The sequence below is a fragment of the Xenopus laevis genome, chromosome 1S, assembly GCF_017654675.1.
Source record: "Xenopus laevis strain J_2021 chromosome 1S, Xenopus_laevis_v10.1, whole genome shotgun sequence".
Taxonomy (NCBI): domain Eukaryota; kingdom Metazoa; phylum Chordata; class Amphibia; order Anura; family Pipidae; genus Xenopus; species Xenopus laevis.
The window spans coordinates 50,492,630-50,518,646 of record NC_054372.1 but is presented as its reverse complement, the minus strand read 5'-3'; the positions used below and the strand labels follow the sequence as shown (position 1 = coordinate 50,518,646).

Genomic DNA, 26,017 nt, shown 5'->3' with positions numbered 1-26,017 from the left:
TTTTCCTTAGTGTCTGGGGCCCGATGTAAACTGCATGCTGTGCCAAGAAATGTTAGTCTGAGTCAAGACAATTGTCAGCAGACAGCCAAAAATGTCTCCTATTTCATATCAGTAACCTACCCCAAGGCACTGGACAGTGCATCACTTCCAGATAGCACACAATGGGCCCTGCACTTATTGGGGATGCCGCTCTAATCCTTCAAGCTTCTCTGTCTCTGTTTCCTATGCAAAATTTCTACTCTTAAATCTGTTATTGAAAGCTGTTTGGCAAAACCCATCCCCCTGTATAAATGTAAATATGCACAAATATAATTGTCTATACTGACAAATCGCTGTGATCCTAAACTTTCCTTTGCTTTAAACAATATTATTAAATACACATTATCTAACTGACACATTAGAGTGAGATGATCTCTAACAAAGCAACATTTTCTTTACTTCATGTCTAGTGCTGGAAAATGTTTAGTTAAACCTAAAAAACAATTCATAAAAGCCTTGTGACTCATTAGCTCAAAAATCATATTTCAAAATTGTTTCCAATCTGTCGCTGTAAAAATAGTGAACGCTCCTTTAAGGCTAAAGCTTATGCTCCGGCAGAGAAACAATATGAAATAAAGCTGGTTTAACATTGCCATCTAGAGGCAGAACACTCAGCTTAGAAATGCACATCAGCTGGGTTTTAGAATGAACTTTCTATATTCTGAAAGGAAAAACAACAGTGTCCTTAGTGTTACATCAATGATATTCAGAAACCAATACCTAAATAATGCTTGCATTCTGAGCCCCATATTTATTTAAAGGACAGAAGAAAACTGTTGGGATAAAAGGAAGAATTGTAAAGAAAACTTTGCTGAACAGTGTTTAAAAAAAAATAGGAAAACAGATTCTAAACCAGGGAAGCAAAAATAAACCACAATTCACTGATAGCTGAAGGTTACCGGATGCCGTGTAGTCCAACAGTATGCAGTAGGGATACACCGAATCCAGGATTCGGTTTCGGATTCAGCCATTTTCAGCACGATTTGTATTCAGTCGAATCCTAGTGCCTGGCCAAATCCGACTCCAAATTTGCATATGTAAATTAGGGACGGGAAGGGAAATCACGTGACTTTTTGTCACACAATAAAGAAGTAAAAAAAAATCTTGCCACTATTTTCTATCCCGTCCCTAATTTCCATATGCCAATTAGGATTTGTATTTGGTTCGGTATTTGCCCGAATCTTTCACGAAGGATTCAGGAATTCAGCCAAATGTCAGATAGTGGATTTGGTACATTCCTAGTATCCAGAGTGTTGCACTGCTGTTTATAAAGATCTTAGTACTAAGGACATTTCCATTTCAACTGACTTCTGGGCAGACCAGTGGCTAGTAGCTCTGTCTGAAATGCTTGGTATACTGCTAAGTGAAAGATAAAGCCAGAGGACAGCACTTTACAAAGAGACTTCTTAATTCTACAACTGTAGTATATTGGACTAGCACCTGTAGCAGCAGCACTGGAATAGCTAGTGATATAACAGGAAGTAATATGGAGAATCTGCACATGCAAATACAAGAGAGCACATGGACAAACTCTGAAATAAAACGAAGTAGTTAAGCAGTCTTTTGTCTGGTAACTCAACATAGCCGCATTACAACAACAAGTTTAGTGGAGGACACAGGCAAAGATGTTGCACAAGGCACAGGACCACAATTGGGACAGTGCATTCAAAATGGAACCCTGTACCAATCTTCAATTCTCAAAGAACACTGAATTATGCTGAACTTAAACCTTAAATATAAAAAAAAAACCTTCAATAGCCTTTAATGCATTTGTCGATTTTTTTTTTTTTTTTTGCCCTTTTCGCGAAACAGGTCAGATTCTTCCATCACTAGTTATTAATTACATACCTTGCAACATCTGAAAAATGGAAAGAGGGATAAAAATATCTGCTGCGTGTAGAGTGGCATTTCCCATTTCATATCCAGTACCCCTAATTACCATGCCCATTTTACAAAATTTGGAAGGTTATGAAAGTCTGAACGCAATTCTGGGAGTTTTAGGGCCATGTTTTATGCATTATAACAGTTTTGTTGAGGAAGGTGAAATTGAAGCTGCAAGCCTCAGTTTTACCAAGAGACCTGCTTATCTTAAAAATAATTGCATCTTAAATTATCTTAAATTGTTACAAATGTATCTAAGTGCAGGCTTTGAGTATTCTGGGCTCTCAGCCAAAAAGCCTTTTGTTTAATTAAGTTTTAGAAACTTTGTATCTTTTTTCTGGCATCAGTGCATGAGATCAAACAGAAACTCTGGACTATTTAATACAAATCTGGGACTGCTGGCTAAGCTGTCAAAATCGAGACTGGTCCACAAAAAACGGGACAGTAGGGAGGTATGTAATTAGACCATGAGTTATGTGCCTAACATTGGGGTAAATCCTCCTCAGTAGCACTTAGCCACCGCATATAAAAAACATAACAATCTATTATATTGTGTAGGATGACAGGCTTGAAGGCTGATGCTGACCATGGAGGCAGTGTAGCGTTTTTTCATAAGGTTTTACTGACTATGTAATCCTTCACATGTAAACCCCCTGCTGACCAATGTGACCAATCAATTCTGCTGCAAAATTGTATAATCAGTGGTTCAGTTTTACACCTTCTGGAGAGTATATTGTTGGGCTGTTGGCTTCCCTAGAATTGTAGAATTAGAACATCATGGCCAAGACTTAATGATACAACAGTCTAGCCATTTACAAGATCCGACAGTTTTTTATTTTATGTACCCCCTTAAAGGAATTGGACAAAAACAATCCACCCTCTGTAATCTTAAATTCTCTTCCCCTCCTCCAAGGAACCAAATGAAAAGAATATAAACAGAAAGCCAAATACTGCCTTTTTTTTTTTTTTTTTTTTTTTTTTACAAATACAGCATCTGAAGGAGCCATTAAAAAAGTTCAACTAATGTATATTAGAAGTTACATTTTCTTTCACAAAGCAAGAAAAAGATTTTTGGTCGAGGAGCCAGTTTAAACCCTCTAATGTAGAAGAGATACATCCAAATTGGTTTCACTGATACAGAACAGATTTGGTTTGGATTTTAAAACGTGTGTGTTGGGTTGTATTCTCTGTGAAATGCATTATTTTTTACTGTATGTGAATACCAGCATCCCCCATATCTCTTGTTCAGTGCCTAGCCGTGGTTTGAAAAGCCATCTAACGGACTATTTCTATACCTCCAGTATATTCCACTCAATTTACTTAATGCCCAGTGGAGCTGCTTGAGTTTTAAGCTACAAGGCAGAAAACATAAAGCTTAGCTGGTAGTACCATAACCTTTCTATTCTCATGAACATACAGGTAACTTCGTGGTAACCTAACCTCATGGGGGCCGCCTGACAACTACACTTGAATACAATACACAGCTCTAATGGGGCTTTATAGACAGTAAATACTTGGAGGCTGCAATCTTTAGAACCAGTTATAGTATACTGGCCAACTTGTAAAGAATGATAGAATTGTGTTTTTCCTCTGGAACAATCTTCTAAATAAAACCGATCCAAGTCCTCTCTGATCCCTTTGCATTGCTTTATCGGACACAAAATGGAACACAGTACCTTTACACTGTATACATTACCCAGGCAGAACATGCTGCATGTAAGAGTGAATTGTCTGCTACAATATAAGCATACAATGCTTCGGTAATAAAAAGCATTTAGTGCAGCGGCGCTCTTATTGTGTGTACTAACAAGCTGGAAGGCATAATGCAAGTCAATGGAAATCTTACTAAAAGATGCAAGCTGTTCTTTTAAGGTGCCCCTTCCTCCCTTGCTGACAGGGTTCAATAGCGTTCTGACCTGTATAGAAAGAACAGCTTGCTAGAAAAACATATTTTAATTAGATGAGTTTAATTATAGTTAATCCTGTGTGCCAAACATTGCTTTGGTCTGCAGTGGTTGTTAAACTCACATCTAATGATGCTTTGTGATGATGTTTACTGCACTAAAATTACAGCTGAATTACAACACTAAGCAAAACTTTCCACAGCACTTATCTCTAAGAGGCATTTTAAGAAAAATATAATTTTGCATTTCGATTACTGAAATGTTTTTATGACACTTGTGCCTAAGGACTGTGAGAAGTAGAATGATCCTGCACTTTGGCTAAGTGTACATCTTCATTTAATATCTTAGATTCTATGCCATGGGTAAATAACAATCGGAGTCTTGTATAAAAAGCATATATGGGGACAGGGAATATTTAAGTCACATATTCCCAGTTCCCATATTAAGTAATTTACAAGTTATTCTGAAATGAGAAAGCCAGTTGGATGACTGGTGAAACGCCTTCAAGGAAAAAACACAGCAAGTCCAGTTGTCTTATTTCTATAGATATACCATGACCTGGATGAATGAGAATCTTCACAAACAGGGAATATTTTACAGCAATCACAATTTTGGAGGTTTTGACTGCTAGGCATTTAGTAGCCCTAGTAGCCCCTAGTGGGGGCTTATTTACAATGATAACTGCAGAGGAAGGGGTACATTTACTAAGCAGCAGAAATTTACCAGCGAGGACTTCGCAGCCATCACAATACTTCGCCAGGAGAAAATTTGCTCAGACAACGCTAATTTACTAAAATGCAAAATTGCACTGAATGCTGGCGAATTTACGGTAGTGTTACCTCGGCAATGCGAGCAAATCAAAGCGAAGATGCGTTAGCGTTCAATTCTGCCTAGTGCAACTTCGTTAGAGGTCTTCACTCAGGCTAATTTGCATACGGCGGGAAATTTACAGTTGAATTGACGTATATGTTGCAGCAAATACATAACATCACACAAGTCCAGGGAACCTTAATAAATAAAATAGAGTTGTTATAATGCCCTACACATGAGCCCACTATATAGTTTATGTACCATATGTTAGAAAATGTATGGGGGAACCCGGTTACCCCAAAAAAAAATTAAGGACTTTGCAGGCTATCACTCTGAAAAAAGGAAAAGACGCCAGTGGAAACTATTTCCACTAAAAATATGATGTAAGTAAAAGAAGAATGAGGAAGATCTTTGCACTCCAGTGCACTTCGCCTGGTCTGGCGAAAGAGTGAAAATTCGCCTAACAATAGAGTGCGAATCACCGCTATCGTCTATCTCCTACACCAGCGTTAGTCACTTTGCCCTTTAGTAAATCTGCCTCGAAGCTGTGTTCATCTACTGCTACATAATAACATAGTAATATATTATGTTAGGTTGTTAGGTCCATCAAGTTCAACATTTCATATCTCACTGCTGTGCCTGTGACTATTGTACTACTCACCAATGCTCAGCACCACTAAATTGTTCAGCCTTGCACCCTGTAGCTGTACCCCAAGATGTGTCTGTAAAAAATATATTTGTAGGCTATACCACTTCCACATAACACTCAAGGACTGCCATCACAGAATGGCAGGAGGTCAGGGCCAGAGGTAGGAGTAGACAGAAGAGGCAGCTGCCTGGGGCACTACAGTCAGGGGGTGCAATTTGGAAACAAAAAATTACTGCATTATAGGCTCCACTACACTTTGGAAGAGATGTAGGTGGTCTGGGGTTTGCAGGCTAAAGGGTTGTGTTGTTGTGAGCGGATGGTCTTTAACTGAGAAGGGTGGTGAGGCAAAGAGGTAATGGCTTGATTGCCTCTATAGGATGTAACATGTACTGTGTATAGAAAATCCTGGTGATGTAGTGACAAGTAAAACATTAGCCCTGTCTGTGGTGCTGAGTCTTCTTAATTAATCCTTCCAATAAAGTTGATGCTATGCCAATGGCCACATTTTGCACAAGGCATAATATCCTTTTATCGACTGAGATGTCTATATATCTTCTAGCTTTCCAAGTTTATAGATTTCCAAGTCAGTACATGTTGAACTTGCAGTCACTTGCAACAGAGGTACTGGGTCATTAAACCAGGGAAACCGTCAGATTCTTCATAATATATGGATCGAGAGAAATGTTCCATAAAGCTAACAATGGCTTCTGATGTTTAAAGGCACACTAGCCCTTTCTTACAATAGCACTATTTATTTGCAAAAGTTAAGAGATAACTGTAGAAAAAGTCCTAAACATAATCCTGAAATCAATACATGCCTATAAATAATGCTTCATAGAGCCAGGGCCGGATTTACATATATATAACATATAAAAAACATATATATTATCAGGTTGTTCATAAAAGTGTGAATAAATGTAGTTCCCAAGGCTCAGTTACATGTATTATATCAGTTGCTGTCAGTCAACAAACCAACTACTTTGAACATTACTACAGCTATTGTATAACAGGCTTTGCATGACTAATTTCCCGCTTTCTTTATTATCTTTAATTATGCTTCTGATAACAAATAAGGCCCTTCTGCTCATACTTAACGCTTCATCTATTGATTTTGCAAGATGCATGCTTATTTGTAAATAGTGTTAATATCTACTTGCTGCACAAATCTTTGTATTCCCCCCTTTCATTTAACCATTTATAAGAAAGAACTTCACTAAGGGTCAAGGTTGCCAAATGCAAAACACCAAGCAATGTTTAACATGTGCAGGTTGTGTTTTATTCTATTTTACAATAAATGCACTGCAAATAAACATCTCTCCAATATGCATTGTCTAGTGTTTAGTTAAGGAAATAATAAAGCAAAGGTTGGAGTATTATATTTGAGCTTTTTATTTTTTTAATCAATCAATTTTTTTTCTTTTATTTCATATGTCCTAGATGGTTATCCTCTAAAATATCCATATGCCTAAAACACAACAGATACATTGAATTTCAGTTATCATTCTTAACTTCAGGCATCCTTCTAAAAGATGATTTTGGATTCTGAAAAGATTTGGCACATACTATACTAATCTTGTGACATAAGTTGATATATGATGGCCACACACAGGCCTGGTGCTGGTCACTCATATCTTTGTGATGTGATTCTAGATTACAAAATACAAAAAAGGGGGGTTGTGGTTGCATGCCAAGGCTAAGTTAAAATGTGTTTAAATACAATGGAAGTGCTACCGATATGCAAGTGCATGTGTTTACAAAAATAGGGGTTTTTAGTTACAAAGTTATGATCATAAAGTTGATAAGCCACCATACCACATCAATGTAAACCCCATAAGGTGATCCCCAACTTGTTTACCTCCGATCATAGTATAAAAAGACTTGTACCCTCTGCATAGTAGCATTTATTGTAATCAGTGTCTCCTGAACCTTGCCATTGGTTTCAGTCTAAGAGCTAGATCCTCCCCTGCCACAAATTTTTGCGGCTTTTAAGAGAGAGAGAGACTGCCCAAACCAATGCCCATTTTTTAAAAGCATAGGACCAAAATTTGTTTAAAGGGGTGGGTATACAGTGCTACGCAATATGTTGGCGCTATATAAATACATGTTAATAATAATAATATGGGGATGCTACAAACAACATGAAGCTTAGCCTGCAGCTTCTGGCTACATTTCAAAATACAAAAAAGGGGGGTTGTGGGTGCAGTTAAAATGGAAGTGCTACTGATTTGATCAATTATGCACTTTCATATATACTGAATTACTTATGAGACAGGGGACCAGGGAATGTGAATTGATTAGACAAATAGAAGCGGTCCTCTTCACTCAACCCATTATCAATATATTTAAGACATTGAGACATTTTGTGCATACTGCTACTAAAAAATGCCTTACCCTTTAAACAAAACAGGGATTGTTTGTCCATATATTGCAATATATTTAAGCTGGCCAACTACGTCAAAGTCATCCCATATCTGGCCAGTCCTACGCTTAATTTTATCTGATTCATTAAGAATTCTATTGCTTCATTATACATTTTACAAAGGGACTAAGTTTTACCTGCAACTTACTTGTTACTTTCAAAGTAAAACTCCCAAACTTGGTTGCCCTTTTATTAGCCACCTGTGGGATCAGTGGGAATGTTGTGCACAACTTTTCCTTGTTTCTTAATATGCATTGATTGATTGGCCAAATCAGTAGCACTTCCATTGTATTTAAATTCATTTAAGCCCTGGAGTGTATTCACAACCCCCATTTTTGTATTTTGATTCTAGATTACTTGCTACTCTGATGCAGAATTACATTGGCTTTTAACATAGAATATGCATATTGACCCCCCCCCCCAAATAATTTTTCCTTATCATGGCTGATTTGACGTTTGTATCAGTATTACACCATGACTGGCGCTCCAGGCTCTCGGTCAAGTGTAAACAACGAAGTGAGGAGTTTCTAACTCCAAATCAGCTAGGTCTAAACCAGGAACAAAGCAACCCCTTTTCTTCTTAATGCACAATGACTTTATAGGAAGAACAATATTGCGTGTTACTTCTGTTCAAATCTCCCACTGTGACCTCGACCTGGACTATACTCTTACTTATGAGTCCAGAACATAACTGAAGTGGCAGCGTTATTGCATGTAACCTTTCACTACTCAACTACCTGAGCAGGTCACAAAATATTGCATTGAACAGGATCAGTATAATAATTCCACAAAAAACTGCAAAAGATACTGAAACTCAAAGAGTAAAAATGAATAAGTTGCCTTATACCAGCTGGCACAAATAGAAAAAATCTTGAGATTACTCTCAACGTTATTTTATTGATTTTGCAAGAATTAGCAAACTGTGTATTAAAAATAATATTTCTGGACTAGATATGTATCAGTTTCACTGCGAATTCAACAATATCAAAAATTTTCGCCCATCACTACTTACAGACCCCAGTGGCATATTTCAAAAAGTAACATACAGCATACATGAATGTCTCTATAAATATAGCAGCACAGTGACTTATGTATATTTGTACATTTTTTATAAAGATTGATATAACCCTATACCTAAAGTTGTAGAGCAAATATAGTTTATAGGCTTGCTTTAAGCATTTTCATCTTGTTGAAATCTTCTCATGTGTAATCCCATTAAGGGAAATCTAGCTGGAATGAATGATGTGCTCTAACCATAAAGGTGCAATAGAGATGAAAGAAATTGACTTATGATCTCAGCAACTCTGAACAATAACAGAGCTGTTACATTCTTAAACAACCACAGTGCAATCTGATTTGCTCAATTTGATATACGTACTGTGTGTATACCTATATATATATATATATATATTATATCCCACAGCACCAGCACTCAGATCATTATTTTGCAGGTGGTGCACGATCAAAGTTGCATTGATAGTATAGAGAGGATCAGTAACCTATATATATAGATCCATTATCAGCAATCCCATTATCCAAAAGCTCCGAATTACGTAAATGCTTGCTCCCGTAAACTCTGTTTCACGCAGATAATTGAAATGTTTAAAATGTATTCCCTTTTTCTCTGTAATAATAAAACAGTACCTTGTACTTAATCCAAACTAAGATATAATTAATCCTTATTATTACAGTGAAAAAGGGAATACATTTTAAACATTTTAATTATTTGCATAAAATGGAGACTTATTGGAGGCAAAATAAGCCTATTGGGTTTAATTAATGTTTCAATGATTTTTTTAGTAGACTTAAGGTATGGAGATCCAAATAATGGAAAGATCCATTATCCAAGATAACAGGTCCCATACCTGTACTGGAATAGAATTAATAAATACACACATGTATCCACATCAGGGAAGGGAGAAACTTCAATTTAAATAACAACATTTTGTGTAATACCTGAGAATGTCCGAAACCACTTTGGTTTGTTATCCCATATGACAAACAGGTAATATGCAGGCACTCCGGTCAATGTAATGGCAAAACCAATCCCTGTATTGATGGGGTCTGAGTAAAGGGACAAGGCAACCATGAAGAGGCAGGTGAAAGAAAATAAAGCTGGTATAAATATTGGCACCTAAAACAGGAGAGAGAAGGTCAACATTTGCATTATCTGGGTTTTTGTTTTCCAGGAAAAAATATGAAAAAATATGATATGATGAGTAGTAGAGTCAGTGGGGCAAATTCACTAAGATGCGAAGGTTCGCCAGGCGCAACTTCGCCGCACGTCGCCGCACTTCGCCAGGCATAGTTTCGCCAGCGTTCCACAAATTCACTAAAATCCGAAGTTGCGCTCAGGGGTAGCGTAAGGTTGCGAAGTTGCGCTAGCGTTGATTCGCTATGTAAAGCGAAGTTACGCTAGCGAAGGCTAATTTGCATACGGCGCAAAATTCAAATTTCAATGGAGGAATACGTATCAACACTACAAATGCCTAGAAAACCTTCAAATCAGCAAATAAAAATTTTATTTTGCCCTACACATGTTCCCTACTGTCTAGGTAAGTTGCCATGAGTCAGGAAATGTAGGGGGGAAGAAGGGGAGCCCCAAGAAAATTTTTGATCTTTTTCAGCCTATCATGTAGAAAACATGCCAGCATTTTTTGGGACTTAGAAAAAAAATTGACTTTTTTTGAAACAATCCCTATCTACTCTATTGCGCTTCGCCAGGTCTGAGGTGGCGAAGGAAGTCTAGCGTAAAAGGTAGCGTTCAGTACACTGCGCAAGTTAGTGAATTTGCGAAGTTACGTCGCTAGCGAAAATTCGCCTGGCGTAAGAGTGCGAAGTAACACTAGCGAAACGACACCAGCGTTAGTGAATTTGTGCAGTAACGAAAAAGCCAAACGCTAGCGAATTAACGCTAGCGTTCGGCGCTTCGGTGCTTAGTGAATTTGCCCCAGTGACTAAAGGCTGAGTGTGTTAATACAATTGAATCAAACATCTATGATATTTTATCATATTTATCAGAAAACAATTAATCATAAAAGCATCAATTCTACATCAAATGCAAAAATTATGCAAATAAATAAAATGAGAGTTAGTTACAATAAGTATAATAAGCTTGGAATAAATATTCCAGTTGGTGCCTTAAATGTCTCTTGGTAATGTAGTGATACATTTAGTAAAGCCAAGAGGGGCTTTCAAGTAACAGTCATTTGATTTTATGCAGTTACAAGTAATTTTTATGAGCTTGTAATAAAGCATTCCTTACAATATGTCTTGACACTGAGAGGTTCATTGCAACATATAATGATTAATGGTAAACAGACACAGAGGTGAATGTACCTTGAAAGGGCGATGCATCTCGGGTCGTTTGTATCGCAGATAAATGAGTCCAGCCACAGCCAGGCCAATAAAGAGCCACCTGACGAAACTGAAAAAATTCAGGAGGCTGTAGATATCCCCAGTGAAAAGCATTACCATTGTTAGTGGAAGCTGTAAAAGAAAAGGATTTTGTGATCCATATTCACTGACGGGGTAGAATTCGGCAAAACGCCTTTGTTAAAGTAAATTATCACATGTACTTTCTATGCAAGATGCATTAATACAGATACTTGAAATGTGCCCATTGTAAAAGCTCTGGGGAACGACAGGAGAGCTGTCTTGTGAGTGCTTTTTTGAGATCTATTTGATGCTGTAATGGGAAACACAGGGGGTCTGTGTCTATTAAAGGAACAGTTCTGTGTGAAAACAAAAAAATGTGTAAATAGACAGGCTGTGCAAAATATAAAATGTTTCTAATATAGTTAGTTAGCCAAATATGTAATGTATAAAGGCTGGAGTTTGCAATTGATCCTTAGCATTCAGCTCAGATTCAAAAGCAACAGGTATGACCCCCTCAAGTGTCTGGTTGGTTACTGTCCGGTAACATTCAGTGTAAACCAAGAGAGCTGAAAAGTAGGAAGTAGTGTTCTGGCTATTATGTTTGACATCCAGTCACTCCAGCCTTTATACATTACATTTTTGCCTAACTAACTATATTAGAAACATTTTTATTTTGCACAGCCTATTTACCCAGTTTTTATTTATTCACTGAACAATTCCTTTAAATTAAATATGGGAAACTGCATGTGTCTGAAATCAAGACGGCAATAGACTGTAGCAGGACTGTTAAGCCTTGGATCGTCTCTCCTGAGCTACAAGCATCTTTAAGAGTCAGAAATTACAAATAACAGTAGTTCTTAAAGTGATTGGATTATCTTAAGTCTGGCCTGTAGAGAGATTACTGAGCCAGAAAAATTTTCACTTATTTTGCTAAACACTAAGGTTTTTTTTTTTTTTTACTAAACTCCGAATGCAAAAATCCCAAAAAATTTGTGATTTTTTTTTAATAAAAACGGACTTTTAAAAAAATCACAAATTTTTCGGAATTTATTAAACCCATAGGATGGAAAAGTCTGAATTAGAAAATCGGCATCTCAGATCCGTCGAGGTTGCATATAAGTCAATGGGAGAAGTCCCAATGATTTTTTGATGTGCGATGGGTTTCGTGCAATAAGTTTTCAGGCAAAAAAAGCATAAGAAATCTGAGTTTTCAGGTGAAATATTAGAAAAAATCGTGAAAATCTGATTTTTTTTCCCGCAAAGCAAATTTTCAGCAAAATATAATAATAAATAAGCATTAAAAAACCCGAACGGATTTTATCGGAGTTTGTAGCAGAAAATGTTGAGATAAAATCGTAATTATTACAACGCACACCTTGCATGCTTAAAGTTGACAGTTGATTGCTATGGGTGTTAGCTTTGAGGGAGGGAGAAAAATTGGGAACTTAGTGCTAACTGAGCATAATAAAGGGTTCCCACATATCCAATAATACGGAAAGTTTATTTTTAAGGATTAGCAGATGTTTTCAACTGGTACAGATGTGCGGAGAAATTCATCAGCTGCAAACTTTTTCAAAAATCCATCCCAATATTTCTCCATGTGGTCTGTTTTGATGGGAAAAAATCTCCCAGCAGATATCATTAATCCTTCTCTTGTTTGCTTGCTTGCACTCTGAAGACATAGCCATATTCACTAAAGTGCATAACCAATGGAAATGAAAAGGGGCCCACCCTTATTTGTATTGGCAACCCCATGAACACAAGAGTGTGGTACCAATACATTTGGCCTTGTCTTTTGTAAGTTCTACACTAAAGATCAGCTCGTTTTCCTAGGACAAATGGTTCAACTTGGTGGGGTTTTTTTTTCAATCACAACTACTATGACACAAATTGCTGAATATAAAAATTATTCGGACACCCATTGAATTTAAACCATTTGGACAAAATAATCATGCGTATTAAAATTGTTGCTCACATCAAAATTGTTGCACATCAAAATAATTTTGACATCCATTGACTTCAATGCGTTTCGGGAATTTTCTGCAATTTTGCAAATTGTTATTCAAAGTCGCAAATTTGTATGTAAATTTCCCCATTTTTATGTAAATTCACCACATGTTATGTAAATTTGCAAATTTTTCTGAGAAGCGAAACACCACAGATTTGCCCATCCCTAGTAACTAAGCCCAACACAGGTAAAACTCTTAGCGATCAATCAGGAACTTGCTTTTGCATCACTTCTTTACACCTATTTGAAAAATAATCATATTCTGATGTGTGACCCTATATTGAATCTACTAAAATGCACATATATCGGTATTTACAAAATTTACAGTAGACATCAATGTTTTGTGACAGATAAATTTTACTGTAGAACTGTATCCATTACCCAGCAAGGTGTTAACTGTTTCATTTGATAGCAATAGCTCACTGTTTATTGTCATTCTTTGTTTTCATCCCCTGTAAAACATGCTTCTTAACCAGAGAATCAATTTACTGACTAGTCTTTTTCCATTATAAATGTGTACACTTGTTTGTGTCCTTCATTACAGAGGTGCCTGTGATGGGTCCGCTGTGATTTCTGAGACGATAGAGTTTTACTTCACTTCCAATTAAGCAAATTTAGCTTTTATTAGTCATACCTCTGTTTCAAAAGACTTCATGTCTGAGAAAGAGGCTGAAATAATTATTGCCGTTGCATCCACACACTCCCAGGAAATACAGTCTAATAAGAAATGATTTACTCTTCTGCCTTAGAGAGTTAAATACCAGAAGTAGGTTCACATATCTGCCAGTGAAACCCACAATGCAGTGCAGCTTATGCCTCCAAAGGAACAGAATTATAAATTAAATACATTTCACAATAGTGATATGGTCAGGTTCAAAACACAAGTAAAAAAATGCTTTGTGCATTAGAATCAAAGTATGTGTTTCATTGATTTCTACCTCGAATGCCTGGAGAAGAGGATGTCATTAAGGGGACAAGATATCTCTCTCGTGTTTTCAGTGGCCTATAACTATTTCCAGTGCTAAACATAATGGACATAAAACATATATATGTCGTCATATATTCTATATTAATACATATTTAAGGTATAGTTCCTTTAAAGAGCATAGCAAAGACTATTCTTAATAGATGAAACTAGGTCAGTAGCATGGTAAGTGCAACAAAAACACTGGACCACATTATGCACATTTTATTGAATTTGCATTGTGCCTTATCTCATCCTTAGTTTACAGAACCGGAATCCTGTAATGCTCTTTTTTCTTTAATGAGCACTCAAATTCAGCACTTAGCACTCTCTGACCATATAAATAGCTCAGACTGATCAGAAGGCAATTTATAAAAACATATAGAAGGCAGGAAGGGGAAAAGGGGTTTTATTAATTTTATTTAAAATCTTGTGTGGTGTGCAGAGCGGCACAGGCAGGACTCCCTAACGTGTACATCTGAAATACAGTATGTGCAATTAGGGGAAAAGTATGATGGAGAGAACCTACTTTATCTGATAGCCCATGGCACTCTTCAAGAATACAGTGCTGCTGAATGCCACCACTAGACAGTCTTTGTGCTCCATTCTGGATTGATGCAGGGTGCAAACGTACAAAAACCATGGCTGTATGCACCTGTTTTTTCCACTTTGCCCCTGCTCTAGAGTCTGAGAGATACCTGAAATCTATAAGCTGTTTTAATTGTTTTTTATTTTGCACTAATTGATCGTGAAATGCCTGAATTTGCTTTCTGTTTGGTACAGCGGGAAGCAAAAACCACAGGCAAGTTGCTTCCCAAATTAGACTGTTGTCTTAAAAACAAATGCAATTATTGTCAAGTAATTTTATGGTATGAACGGGCATGTATGATACAAAGCACTTCAAACTGGAGTAGTGAGCGATTGTGTGTTCAGCTATGATGTGCATGCTTTTGGTCAAATTACAGCTGTGACATGGACATGTACAGTCAATTAAATTATGAACACCTCATTATAGAACAGCCTGTTCTCCTCTGAGAGCATCTGTGAAATTGTTTTGATAATTGGAAAAATTATTTATCTCAGTGTAACGTGAAATAAATAAAAATAATGAGCCATGTTAATAAAATCCTCTCTTCAGAACCTGCAAAAGGAAACGATTGCTCCTATATGAGCACAATATCAATTCACAATAAAATGTTCGACTTACCAAAACAATGACAGCTGGCAATGGAGTGTGCTTGCGCACATGAATCATAGAAAGAATTTCAGGAAGGTGACCCTCTCGGGACGCAACATAAAACATTCTGGTGGTGTAAAAAAAAACATTGCGTTTCCAATGAGTTAGTGTTATCTATCATTGTTTAACAGGAACATACACACAATTTATTTTAATAAATACAGAACTATTACTTTCTCCAACCTAGTTTTTTCTGGTGGGAACCTGAAGGAAACGAGCACATAATGGAAAACCATTTTTTTTTACTATGAATTGCCTGGAAAACTTGAATGTTTATAGGTTTTTAGAAGTTAGAGCTAACAATCTCCACGCCTTATTTCCTAATGTGAGTGCTAGTTAAAGGGATACTGTCATGGGAAAAAAATTTTTTTCAAAATTAATCAGTTAATAGTGCTGCTCCAGCAGAATTCTGCACTGAAATCCATTTCTCAAAAGAGCAAACAGATTTTTTTATATTCAATTTTGAAATCTGACATGGGGCTAGACATTTTGTCAATTTCCCAGCTGCCCCTGGTCATGTGACTTGTGCCTGCACTTTAGGAGAGAAATGCTTTCTGGCAGGCTGCTGTTTTTCCTTCTCAATGTAACTGAATGTGTCTCAGTGGGACATGGGTTTTTACTATTGAGTGCTGTTCTTAGATCTACCAGGCAGCTGTTATCTTGTGTTAGGGAGCTGCTCTCTGGTTATCTTCCCATTGTTCTTTTGTTTGGCTGCTGGGGGAAAAAGGGAGGGGGTGATATCACTCCAACTTGCAGTACAGCAGTAAAGAGTGATTGAAGTTTATCAGAGCACAAGTCACATGACTTGGGGCAGCTGGGAAATTGGCAATATGTCTAGCCCCATGTCAGATTTAAAAATTGAATATAAAAAAATCTGTTTGCTCTTTTGAAAAATGGATTTCAGTGCAGAATTCTGCTGGGGCAGCACTATTGACTGATTCATTTTGATTTCTTTTTCCTATGACAGTATCCCTTTAAAGGGTTTAATTTTGCTCAACAGGACATCTGCTTGAATGCTATCTACAATTGTATTTGTGCCTATACACTCTCCTTGCAACTTGTGCCTAGCTGCCATGTGCTGGTTGAGTGGTGTTGATGATTTGCACACAAGGGTCAAAGTACAGAGAGCATGTACTTCAAATATCTGAAACCAGCTGGCACACTCAAGTGGTATTCTGCAGATGAAATGGACCACATTACAAGTGGATTATGTATATTTACAAATTGTGGGCACACACTTCATTCAGCAACAAATAATTTTAGTTGTGCTAAAACGTTAACTTTCTGGAAAACACCAAAAAAAAAACCCCCTTTGGAATCCCAATTCTACATTTAATTATTCAGTCACTAAGGGGCTCAAGAATCTCAAATAATTATAAGGTTTATAATTAATTATAATAAGGTTTTCCTGTATTTCTAAAAAGCTCTAAAAATTCAAGATTTATTAAATGTAAAAACCACAAAAACCTCTAATGCAAAACTTTGACAAGTTAAAGTTGTTAAGGTGCTGTAGAAGTCAAAGGGAGCTGTGCTGTTCTTATTGGACCGCTTTAAATCAATTTAAACTTTTAGAGATTTTCAGGGGTTTTTTCCCTCTAGGAATTGTCCGAAAAACAAATTTTTCGAGGTTTTCGAGGTATTTGTATTTTTTGCATATCATTCAGAGCTTTTGTCATTCTTAATTTTTATATTCGGATCTTTTAATAAATTCAATGACAATCGTGGTTTTAGAGTTTGCAAGTTTAGTCATGGTTTCAACCTCTAAGACCACTAAAATCTGACCTTTAATAAATAAGCCTCTAAGTCATCAGTAGCAAGAGACTATCACTATACTAGCTAAAGTGTTAAGCTGGCCATACAACTTGAGATCTATTCATTTGGCAAGGTCTCCAAATGAGTGGATTTTGCCCAATTAAATTCTGGGCCAAATTGGGCTGATCTGAATATTTGACCCATAGGCCAACAGTTTGAACATATGGTGTATCTATACCACTTGTCAGAAGAGGACCACATCAATGTGCCTATGCTCGCGCCTTATCTAGCCAAATATCTACCAGGAGGACCCATACACAAATAAGCTGTGAACTTAGTTTGTTTAAAGTGACCCGTTTATGGCCAGTTTAAATCTACCTGCTTTTCCCCATTCCACCAAACCTACCTTAAATGGCGGGACACATTAGGGGACTTTTGGGAAGACCAATGGGAGGAGGTGACTGATATACCATTTCCTGGCATCCTCCCGAGATAGACTGATACAGTACAAATTTTTATACCAGGTTTATTTGACACCCACCAAACTATTCAGATTTGGTAGAAGAGATAATAGTAACTGTCATAGGTGTCAGACTGGCAGTGTCCTCACATACAAAACTTTTGTAGAGGGTCAGCGCAGCTGGCCCTTCCCCCGTTGCTCTCTCCTGTTTGTTGGGGGTGCTGGAGGGAGTGGTCTTGTGAAAGTATATGACCCTTCTCATTAGAGGACTACTATATTATGCAAAAAAGTGTATCATTCTGAGATGGATGGGCCTGGGGCACCCATGCCGAAAATGTTGCAACGTCAAATTAATAATATTTTGCCTGTGATTAAACTTACGTACTTGGCATGGGGCTGTACCGAAAAATTTGAAAAAAAAAATGACAGACATGGATTGAGGCTGAAGGTCTAAACGTGTAGGATGTTTGAACCTTTAAGTTGAAATGTATATGCCAACCTGGGAAATGTATGTATATCCTGGCAAATACAAGTGAACGCCAGGCAGGACTGTCATCCCCCCCCCATTATTATTTTTGTGTTGTATTAATAAAAGAAAATCAATAAAAAGTATTGTTATATAAAAAAAAATCTACCTGCATTTAACTCTTATTAACATTTCTGTCTTGTTAAGAACTCTGTGTAACCCATCTAGTTTATGGGTATGCCAGAAGAAGCACTTGTGGGTCAAAATAGATTAACCGCACTCATGCCCTGCTAAATTACAGAAATGTATAACAAATGAGAATCATTATTCAAGCAACAAAATCAAAGCTGATCCAGTTCTTCCAAAATCTAATCCTTACAAAAGTTATTTTTGGTTGTTCATATCCAGTTCTACCAACTAAGATAATCATTACAAATGGTACATGAAAACTTTGATATTATAATAATATAATTTACAGAACATATTTACAGTGATACCAAATATTAAGTTATGCAGTATAATAATGTTAGATGCAAGGATTATGCCAGAAATCAGCAATAATGATATGGATAAGCGAAATATTTTTCAGTAAAAAAACGACCATAGACTCTAATGTATAGTAAAAAGTGGTTTCGTTTGAAATTTTCAGCAAAATGGGTCTTAATCGCCCTTTACGAATAACGAGTAATAATGATATTTAGCTTATGCAGAAATAGAGTACGACTATATGTTTTTGAGCCTCTCCAGTTGTGAATTGGGTGCCAGTAGATGGTACCTACTGACAGGGTTTGCTACAGCTGGAGCAAAACAATGTTTTTTTTTTTCATTTTGTCTAATTTTTTTAACATATCTAACCAAATGATTTACCTGGAAACTGCAAAAACACCACCATTCATTGAGCCAAAGCAAGACAAAGAGACAAAGATTGGGACTGCAAGGGAAAAGCTCCCAAAGAGGCGCTCTGCATATGTCTGGAAGAGATTGAAAGTATCAAGAATTATATATAAATCAGGATAAACAATATTTCTAGTACAAAATGTCATACTTTATTACATAAGCTAGCAACTAGACATGTATTTATCTTACATTGATTTTAGAGTAAAAGTATAATTTTACTAGCATTACAGTGTCTGCTTTAAGGCCCCTAATGGCTTTTGAGAAGATTAGAGACCTGTTCTGCCATTGCAAATATTTTTGTAAAACCGCCATATAATGTATTTGCTCTGAACTCTAATGTATTTGCACAGAAAAATTTGCCACAAAAAAAAAAATAGGAAAAGTAGGTGTGAAAAAATACCCATGGATTTTATTTAATTTTGTGAATGTTTGCCATTTTATATTGGGTGTTAAAAGGGAATAGGGTTAAGCAGACTATTATTTAGTCACTAAACTGTTATTGCAGAACAGTATATTAATATAAAAGATTGTTGGAAAAAAGTTTTTTCTTTAAGCCCAACCTTTAGCAAACTCAATGTATACCCACAAATTATGCAATAAGACGTTGTCATTCTGTTTCATTTTACATTTCATAAAGATTCCACAAATAACATGAACTTAAAACTTTCCTACTCTAATATATAATTCAGCAACATATGCCTCGCATTGTCAGTAATCATTTCTGAACAAGCAATTAGAATGTTATTAATCTACTGCTTTTTCACAAGATTTAAGTAGTAATTACAGGGTAACCTTCAAGCATACCAACAACTGTACAACAATCTAAAGTTTATCTTAGAAGATGTGAACTGCAAATGTGAGCTGGATTTACTTTCTGCCTTTTTTTCAACAAGGAAATCATTCTGAAATGCACATAGAATATAGGAATGACATTATATCATGATGTGTGCTCTGACATGCAAGAAATGATTTAAAGAACTCCATGCCCTAAACTGTGAGAGTGCCTTATTAAATGAGATATTTGCAACTGAGTAAGTTCAGCGATTTAAGAATTCTGTAAAGGAACAAAGATTAAAAACTTATGATGTACATTATTATGAGTGTATATAAAACAGATAGGGACGAGATATCAGCCTCATTACACCACATGTAGTTTCTCTTATGGGTACTTACAAATGTTTAAACTTTATCTTGCAAACATTAAGCAACCCAAGTTGATTTATCAGACATTACTTCCTGCTGTTATAAGACAAATGGATCACAGATTAGTGTCACCTCGTTATGCATAGAATGGCATCTTTGATCTGCCCGTATCTATTGCAAGTTCCAGGCCAATGTTGTCTCCTCTCCCACAAGGTTTCTTCAGGGCTCTTGGGGATGATTTTGGATGCCTTTGCCTGACCCATTTCGTCAGAATTATCTGCAGGTAATTATCCTTAACTCAGGCAAAAACTTTCAATGTCATCCCCAAACACCCTAAAGGAACCACTCAGAAGAGGAGACAATAGGGCCCGTGGTGGGATCCTCAACAAATCAACAGGCAGATCAAAGAGAAATCACACTTGTGAATGTATTTTTAAAGATATTTTTTAAATAATAAATATTTAACACTATTCTGTGCTCTTTAAATTTTATAACAGCAGGAAGTAACATATTATAAAGCAACTTGGGTTCGTTGATGTGTGCAAGATACTGTAATGTTTAAACGTTTATAATCACCCTCCAGAGAAACTACACATGGTGTAATGAAGCAGTTTGGTCATATAACCTACTTAATGGTGTGTCTATAGGTCACACAAGAAGATTTTGGACAGTGGGGGGGCAGTAGATGTGATCTATTTGGATTTTGCCAAAGCATTTGATACTGTACCCCACAAACGACTGCTTTCTAAACTAAGGTCTGTTGGGCTTAATGAAGTCGTTTGCACATGGATAGGAAACTTTCTACAGGATCGGGTACAGAGGGTGATTGTTAATGGGACATTCTCTACTTGGAGTAAGGTTCTTAGTTGGGTCCCTCAGGGCTCAGTATTGGGTCCACTTTTATTTAACTTGTTCATTAATGACTTAGGGGAGGGTGTTGTAAGTAATGTATCAGTGTTTGCAGATGACACAAAATTATCTAGCCCAATTAATTCCATCCAGGATGTGGCATCCTTGACAAACTGGTCAAGATAGAAATGTCGGCTCGCACACCCAGGCCTTCAGTCAGGATAGCCAGGTGCTCAATGCTGGAGGGATCGGCACCCTCCCCAAGGTCAAATAGTAGAAATACACTGGCACACACGGCAATTCAAACAGGGAAATCCCTTGTGTCTTTATTTGCAGAGAAGCAACGTTTCGGGCTTGACAAAGGGGTACCACCCTGAAACGTTGCTTCTCTGCAAATAAAGACACAAGGGATTTCCCTGTTTGAATTGCCGTGTGTGCCAGTGTATTTCTACTATTTATCCTTGACAAACTGGCAATCTGGGCAGCTAAGTGGCAAATGAGATTCAATTTTGATAAATGTAAAGTCATGCACCTGGGATGCAAAAATATCCAAGCCACTTATACCCTTAATGGGACTGCACTAGGCAAATCCATTATGGAAAAGGACCTTGGAGTCCTTGTAGATGATAACTTGGCTGTAGCAAGCAATGCCAGTCGGCAGCATCAAGGACAAATAAGGTCTTGAGCTGTATTAAAAGGGGCATAGAGTCAAGGGAGGAGGGGGTCATTCTTCCACTGTATAGAGCACTTGTAAGGCCTCATCTAGAATATGCCGTACAGTTTTGGTCTCCATCACTCAAACAGGACATTATTGTATTAGGAGGGTACAGAGAAGGGCAACTAAGCTGGTAAAAGGTATTGAAAATCTTAGCTATGAGGAAAGACTGGCCAAATTGGGGATGTTCACGCTGGAGAAGAGGCGCTTAAGGGGTGATATGATAACTATGTATAAATATATAAGGGGATCATATAATAATCTCTCTAATGCTTTATTTACCAGTAGGTCTTTCCAGCTGACACGAGGTCACCCATTCCGATTAGAAGTAAAGTGGTTACACCTAAATATTCGGAAGGGGTTTTTTACAGTGAGAGCTGTGAAGATGTGGAATTCTCTCCCTGAATCAGTTGTACAGGCTGATACATTAAATAGCTTTAAGAAGGGGTTGGATAGCTTTTTAGCAAGTGAGAGAATACAGGGTTATGGGAGATAGCTCATAGATAGTCATAATTGATCCAGGGACTAGTCCGATTGCCATTTTGGAGTCAGGAAGGAATTTTGGAGAGGCTTCAGATGGGTTTTTTGCCTTCCTTTGGATCAACTGGCAAATAGGTAGTTAATAAAAAGAAAAAAAAAAGGTTGAACTCGATGGACATGTGTCTTTTTTCAATCTTACTTACTATGTTACTATGTTACACAGTTTGGGGTTCCAGAGAACTGCATGATAGTGGGATTTTAGAACTGGCTTAACATGCCATATAGTTATAAAATGTACTGCACCATAATATTATCTTTTGTCATGTGTTTATTTTCCTGAGCTGTCTAGTGTTGACTGCTACCAATTAAAAGTTTACCCATTGTTGCACTCCTAGGAGAACAAGTTTTGTGAGTTGGAAATTCCTGGTACTTTGGACAATGTATCTTAAGGGACGCCATATGAATAATCGTCTAAATAAAAACTGACCATCTTTTTTAACAAATATAAGACTACCCTGATGAACAACGAAAATGAACGAAAATAGAGATTACACCTCCTGTACTCAAAATGATATGCAGTGGATCATAAGGTCTCTGCAAAATAATGTAAATGCCATAATGTAAGCGTCATTTTTTCTTTTCAAATAAATATTTCCTTACAAATGAAAAACTGTCAAACTATGTACAGCGCTCCGAAAGTTGGATATAAATATTTTGTGCTAGAATTTTTATTTAAATTGCTCTACTTATTTAACTTTTTTTATTATAAGGGTTTATATTAAATATTACTCATTCATTGAACAGCAATTGAAGGTATGTCATAAAATGTAATCTGATTTCCAAAGCAATAGAGCAAACAGGTAGTTAAGCTTTTAAACAGATTGAGAGATTACTCTTATAATAATATCCTTACGGTTCTTATGATTGCTGCGTATATTTCTGAGCCCGCCATGCCATATCAATCTCACAAATCAAATTATTTTAGAGAAAAATTGAAACAGCAAGTGTGATCATGTTAACTCGTATCTTTCTTACCACAGCAACAGCACTGGAGAGAACTAGTTCTTCTGCAGTAATGGTTGTGTAGTATGCCACATTAGTTAAGACATAGCCAACTGTCACAATGGCCATTGATATGCATATCGCAAGAGGTACATTTCTGAAAGACAAAAAGTCAACAGTATAGTTATTTTATGAAATTCTTAAACATACTATATCTGTAATACTTTATTTAAGTGAGGATGTTCATTTTCCAAGCAGCTCACTCCATATCTTCTTCTAGACCAGTGGTGCCCGGCCTATGGATCAAGACCCCAAAGAAAGTCCATGGGTTCTGTCTGCCTTAACAGTGTGTTAATAACTTCTACTCGACAAAAAGTGCAAAAAATTTTGATTAGTTGATTGTTACAGAGAGCCATGGATTTCACATTTTTAAGTATTATTAGCTGATTTTTTGTAAATGCAAAAGTTAAACATGAAATGATAATATCTCCTATGTGACAGCATGTATATACAAGTTCATTTATGTCACTAATTTGGAATACCTATAGATACTGTAGGATCATGTTATTTTCTCAGAAGCTTAAATTATAAGGACATGAAAATGTTTCTCCAAGTTGCCTGGCTGTAATGGCCAATATTATCTTTAACAGCAGTGAGCAATTGCTTGAAACCATCAGAACTTCATGTTTATCTTGAAATCATGTTTATTATGCTTTTGTCATGATTTGTACCGTGATTTTGATCAATCTGACTAGATTTGTAGCCTGTTAATTTCCAGAATTATTTTGCTTCTCAAATTATAGTTGACACACTCATACAGTAACTCATAAGCAATGCAACTGTTTACCATTTTTAAGCATATTATGGCAAGATAAATGTATCTAGCTAGGAAAAAATGCTGAGGTTTTCTGTTGAAATCATTACAAATCACCCTTGATGCCCCCTACCACAACCATCATGCTTTTTATACCTACAATGTGTTTTGCAATTCCATGGAATTGGCTAAACATATGTATCCTAATGTTTGAAACTTTATAGAAACTCTCATAGTATTCAGTGTATGAAGAGATAGTGAGAGTCTAAAGAACTCAGACTTGCAACTGCTTGCAGCTGAATTCTTCCACAAGCAGGTTTTGACAGGCTATGACACGTAGATGTCTGCTGAAAGCCACAGCCCATTGTTCAGCTGTAGAAAATAATTGGGAAAGCTTGTCAAGGAGGAGAGGTCACAGAGCGACTACCATCTGATCTTGTTTGAAGCCCAGGAACTGACTCATGCTTCTGTTGAAAGAGCCAACCCAGAAGAACCATGTCAGAGACAAAACCCTTGTAAGTACTCAATGTCTGGCACTGGCCATTATACAGGTTGGTGATGGGGCATGTCTTCTTTAGTACCTGCATAACATGTGTCCATTATTCAGTGAAAATACTTTGGGGAAGGTAACATAAGTTTAATTCTAATAGAAACTTTGCCAAGCGCAAATTTGCAGCGAATTTCCGCGTTTCGCTGCCTGTGAATATATTTGCAAAATTGTTGCAAAAATTTACCAGTGAATCACCATTTTTTGAAGCTGGTGACAACTCTGACACCGGCAACAAGTAGACGGACGCCCATTGACTTTAATACGCGTCAAATGTCACTGACAATTCCGACGTCAAATTTCACGTTTACAAGTTTTTCGCCCGTTTCGTGAATTTCATGACGACAAATTCAACCATCACTAATAGGAACTCTTAAGGTGGCACAACCTTATATTTATTATGACCTATTATAATCTGGAGTTTTTGAGGGGACTATATCTATAAAGAGAGAAAATACAATTGATTTTAACATTAACTGAGCTTCTACTAAAGCTTCCTTTGTAACAAGGACTATAATATATAAAAAATAAGGACTTACTGCTTATAAAGTGCAATGTATTGGAGGTCAGCTTTCAGTAGTTGAAGCTGCTCCCTTCTCTGTAGAATATTTTCACCAAATCCCTTGAGACTGGTTGAGGTTTCCAGTTGATTTGGATAATACATACTACAGAGATAACCCTGCTGTGAATGAAACACAGCCACATGTCAACAAAAAACTAAAAGGGTGTTGCTGTCTCCTTTAGAAAAGGTATTACCTTTTCTGCCATTTGAGTGAACCCCCACAAGCAGTAGTAGAACACCTAAAGTTTCCCAGGTTTGCATGACCAACAAGCAACCAGGAAGAAAGCACCCTGATTTTGGAATGTAATCATATCTTTAAAGATAGAGTCAGAAAAATTTAAATTTTTATATTGCAGAAATGTTTATGCCAGCCCTTGTGGTTACAAGGAAAACTTGTATTCAGTATTTTCAAAACACATTAATGGCAGCTTGCAAACAAAAACACAGTAAATACAGGGCAGTTGCAGGCATTTTAATAAATCAGTCGATACAATTCCATTATTTACACAGCTGTACAATATACCACTTTGCTGCTCACATGCATGTCATTGAGCCATTAACAGTGATTTAACATGGCCGCTAAGTTAAATTACTATCAATAAATATATTGCTGTAATGTCATTAGCTATTGCATCAATTAAATCTACTTTACATTGTCTCAGGTGGGATTAGGCTGCTTTCCTATTATATTATAGCAACAAAGCCAACCATTGGATTTTTTACACTTAGCCTGAATCAGTTTTATACACAGCATATAAAAATGTTCTATTACATATAATTACAATATATATATATATATCTACATCTATTTATACAATACAAAAAAGTATTGAAAGTATTGAGAGATGGAATTGTAGCAATGAATATTTTACTCCCTGATATCTGTACAATTTTGAAAGGGGAACAAGATGGAAAATAACCTTTAAAAATGAGCCCCATCGAACTCAGAGAAAGAACTTCTTTAGGCCAGGCGTATGACATTTAAAATGCTGATGCAATGTTCTTACCCTTTGTCAAACGTACTCTGAATTAAATTGCAGC

The 26,017-nt window shown here is 36.7% G+C and overlaps 1 protein-coding gene across 1 annotated transcript in view; it reads right to left on the bottom strand.

The window, feature by feature from the left end:
- Positions 1 to 26,017, bottom strand: part of slc7a11.S (solute carrier family 7 member 11 S homeolog) — an 88,589-nt gene that overhangs the window by 8,012 nt on the left and 54,560 nt on the right. Inside the window, exons 7-11 of the mRNA XM_018243306.2 lie at positions 23,087 to 23,210; positions 18,835 to 18,938; positions 15,260 to 15,356; positions 11,042 to 11,191; positions 9,659 to 9,836 (exon numbers count right to left, since the gene is read on the bottom strand). Coding sequence (XP_018098795.1) covers positions 9,659 to 9,836; positions 11,042 to 11,191; positions 15,260 to 15,356; positions 18,835 to 18,938; positions 23,087 to 23,210 — 653 coding nt within the window. The remainder of the gene's footprint in view (positions 1 to 9,658; positions 9,837 to 11,041; positions 11,192 to 15,259; positions 15,357 to 18,834; positions 18,939 to 23,086; positions 23,211 to 26,017) is intronic.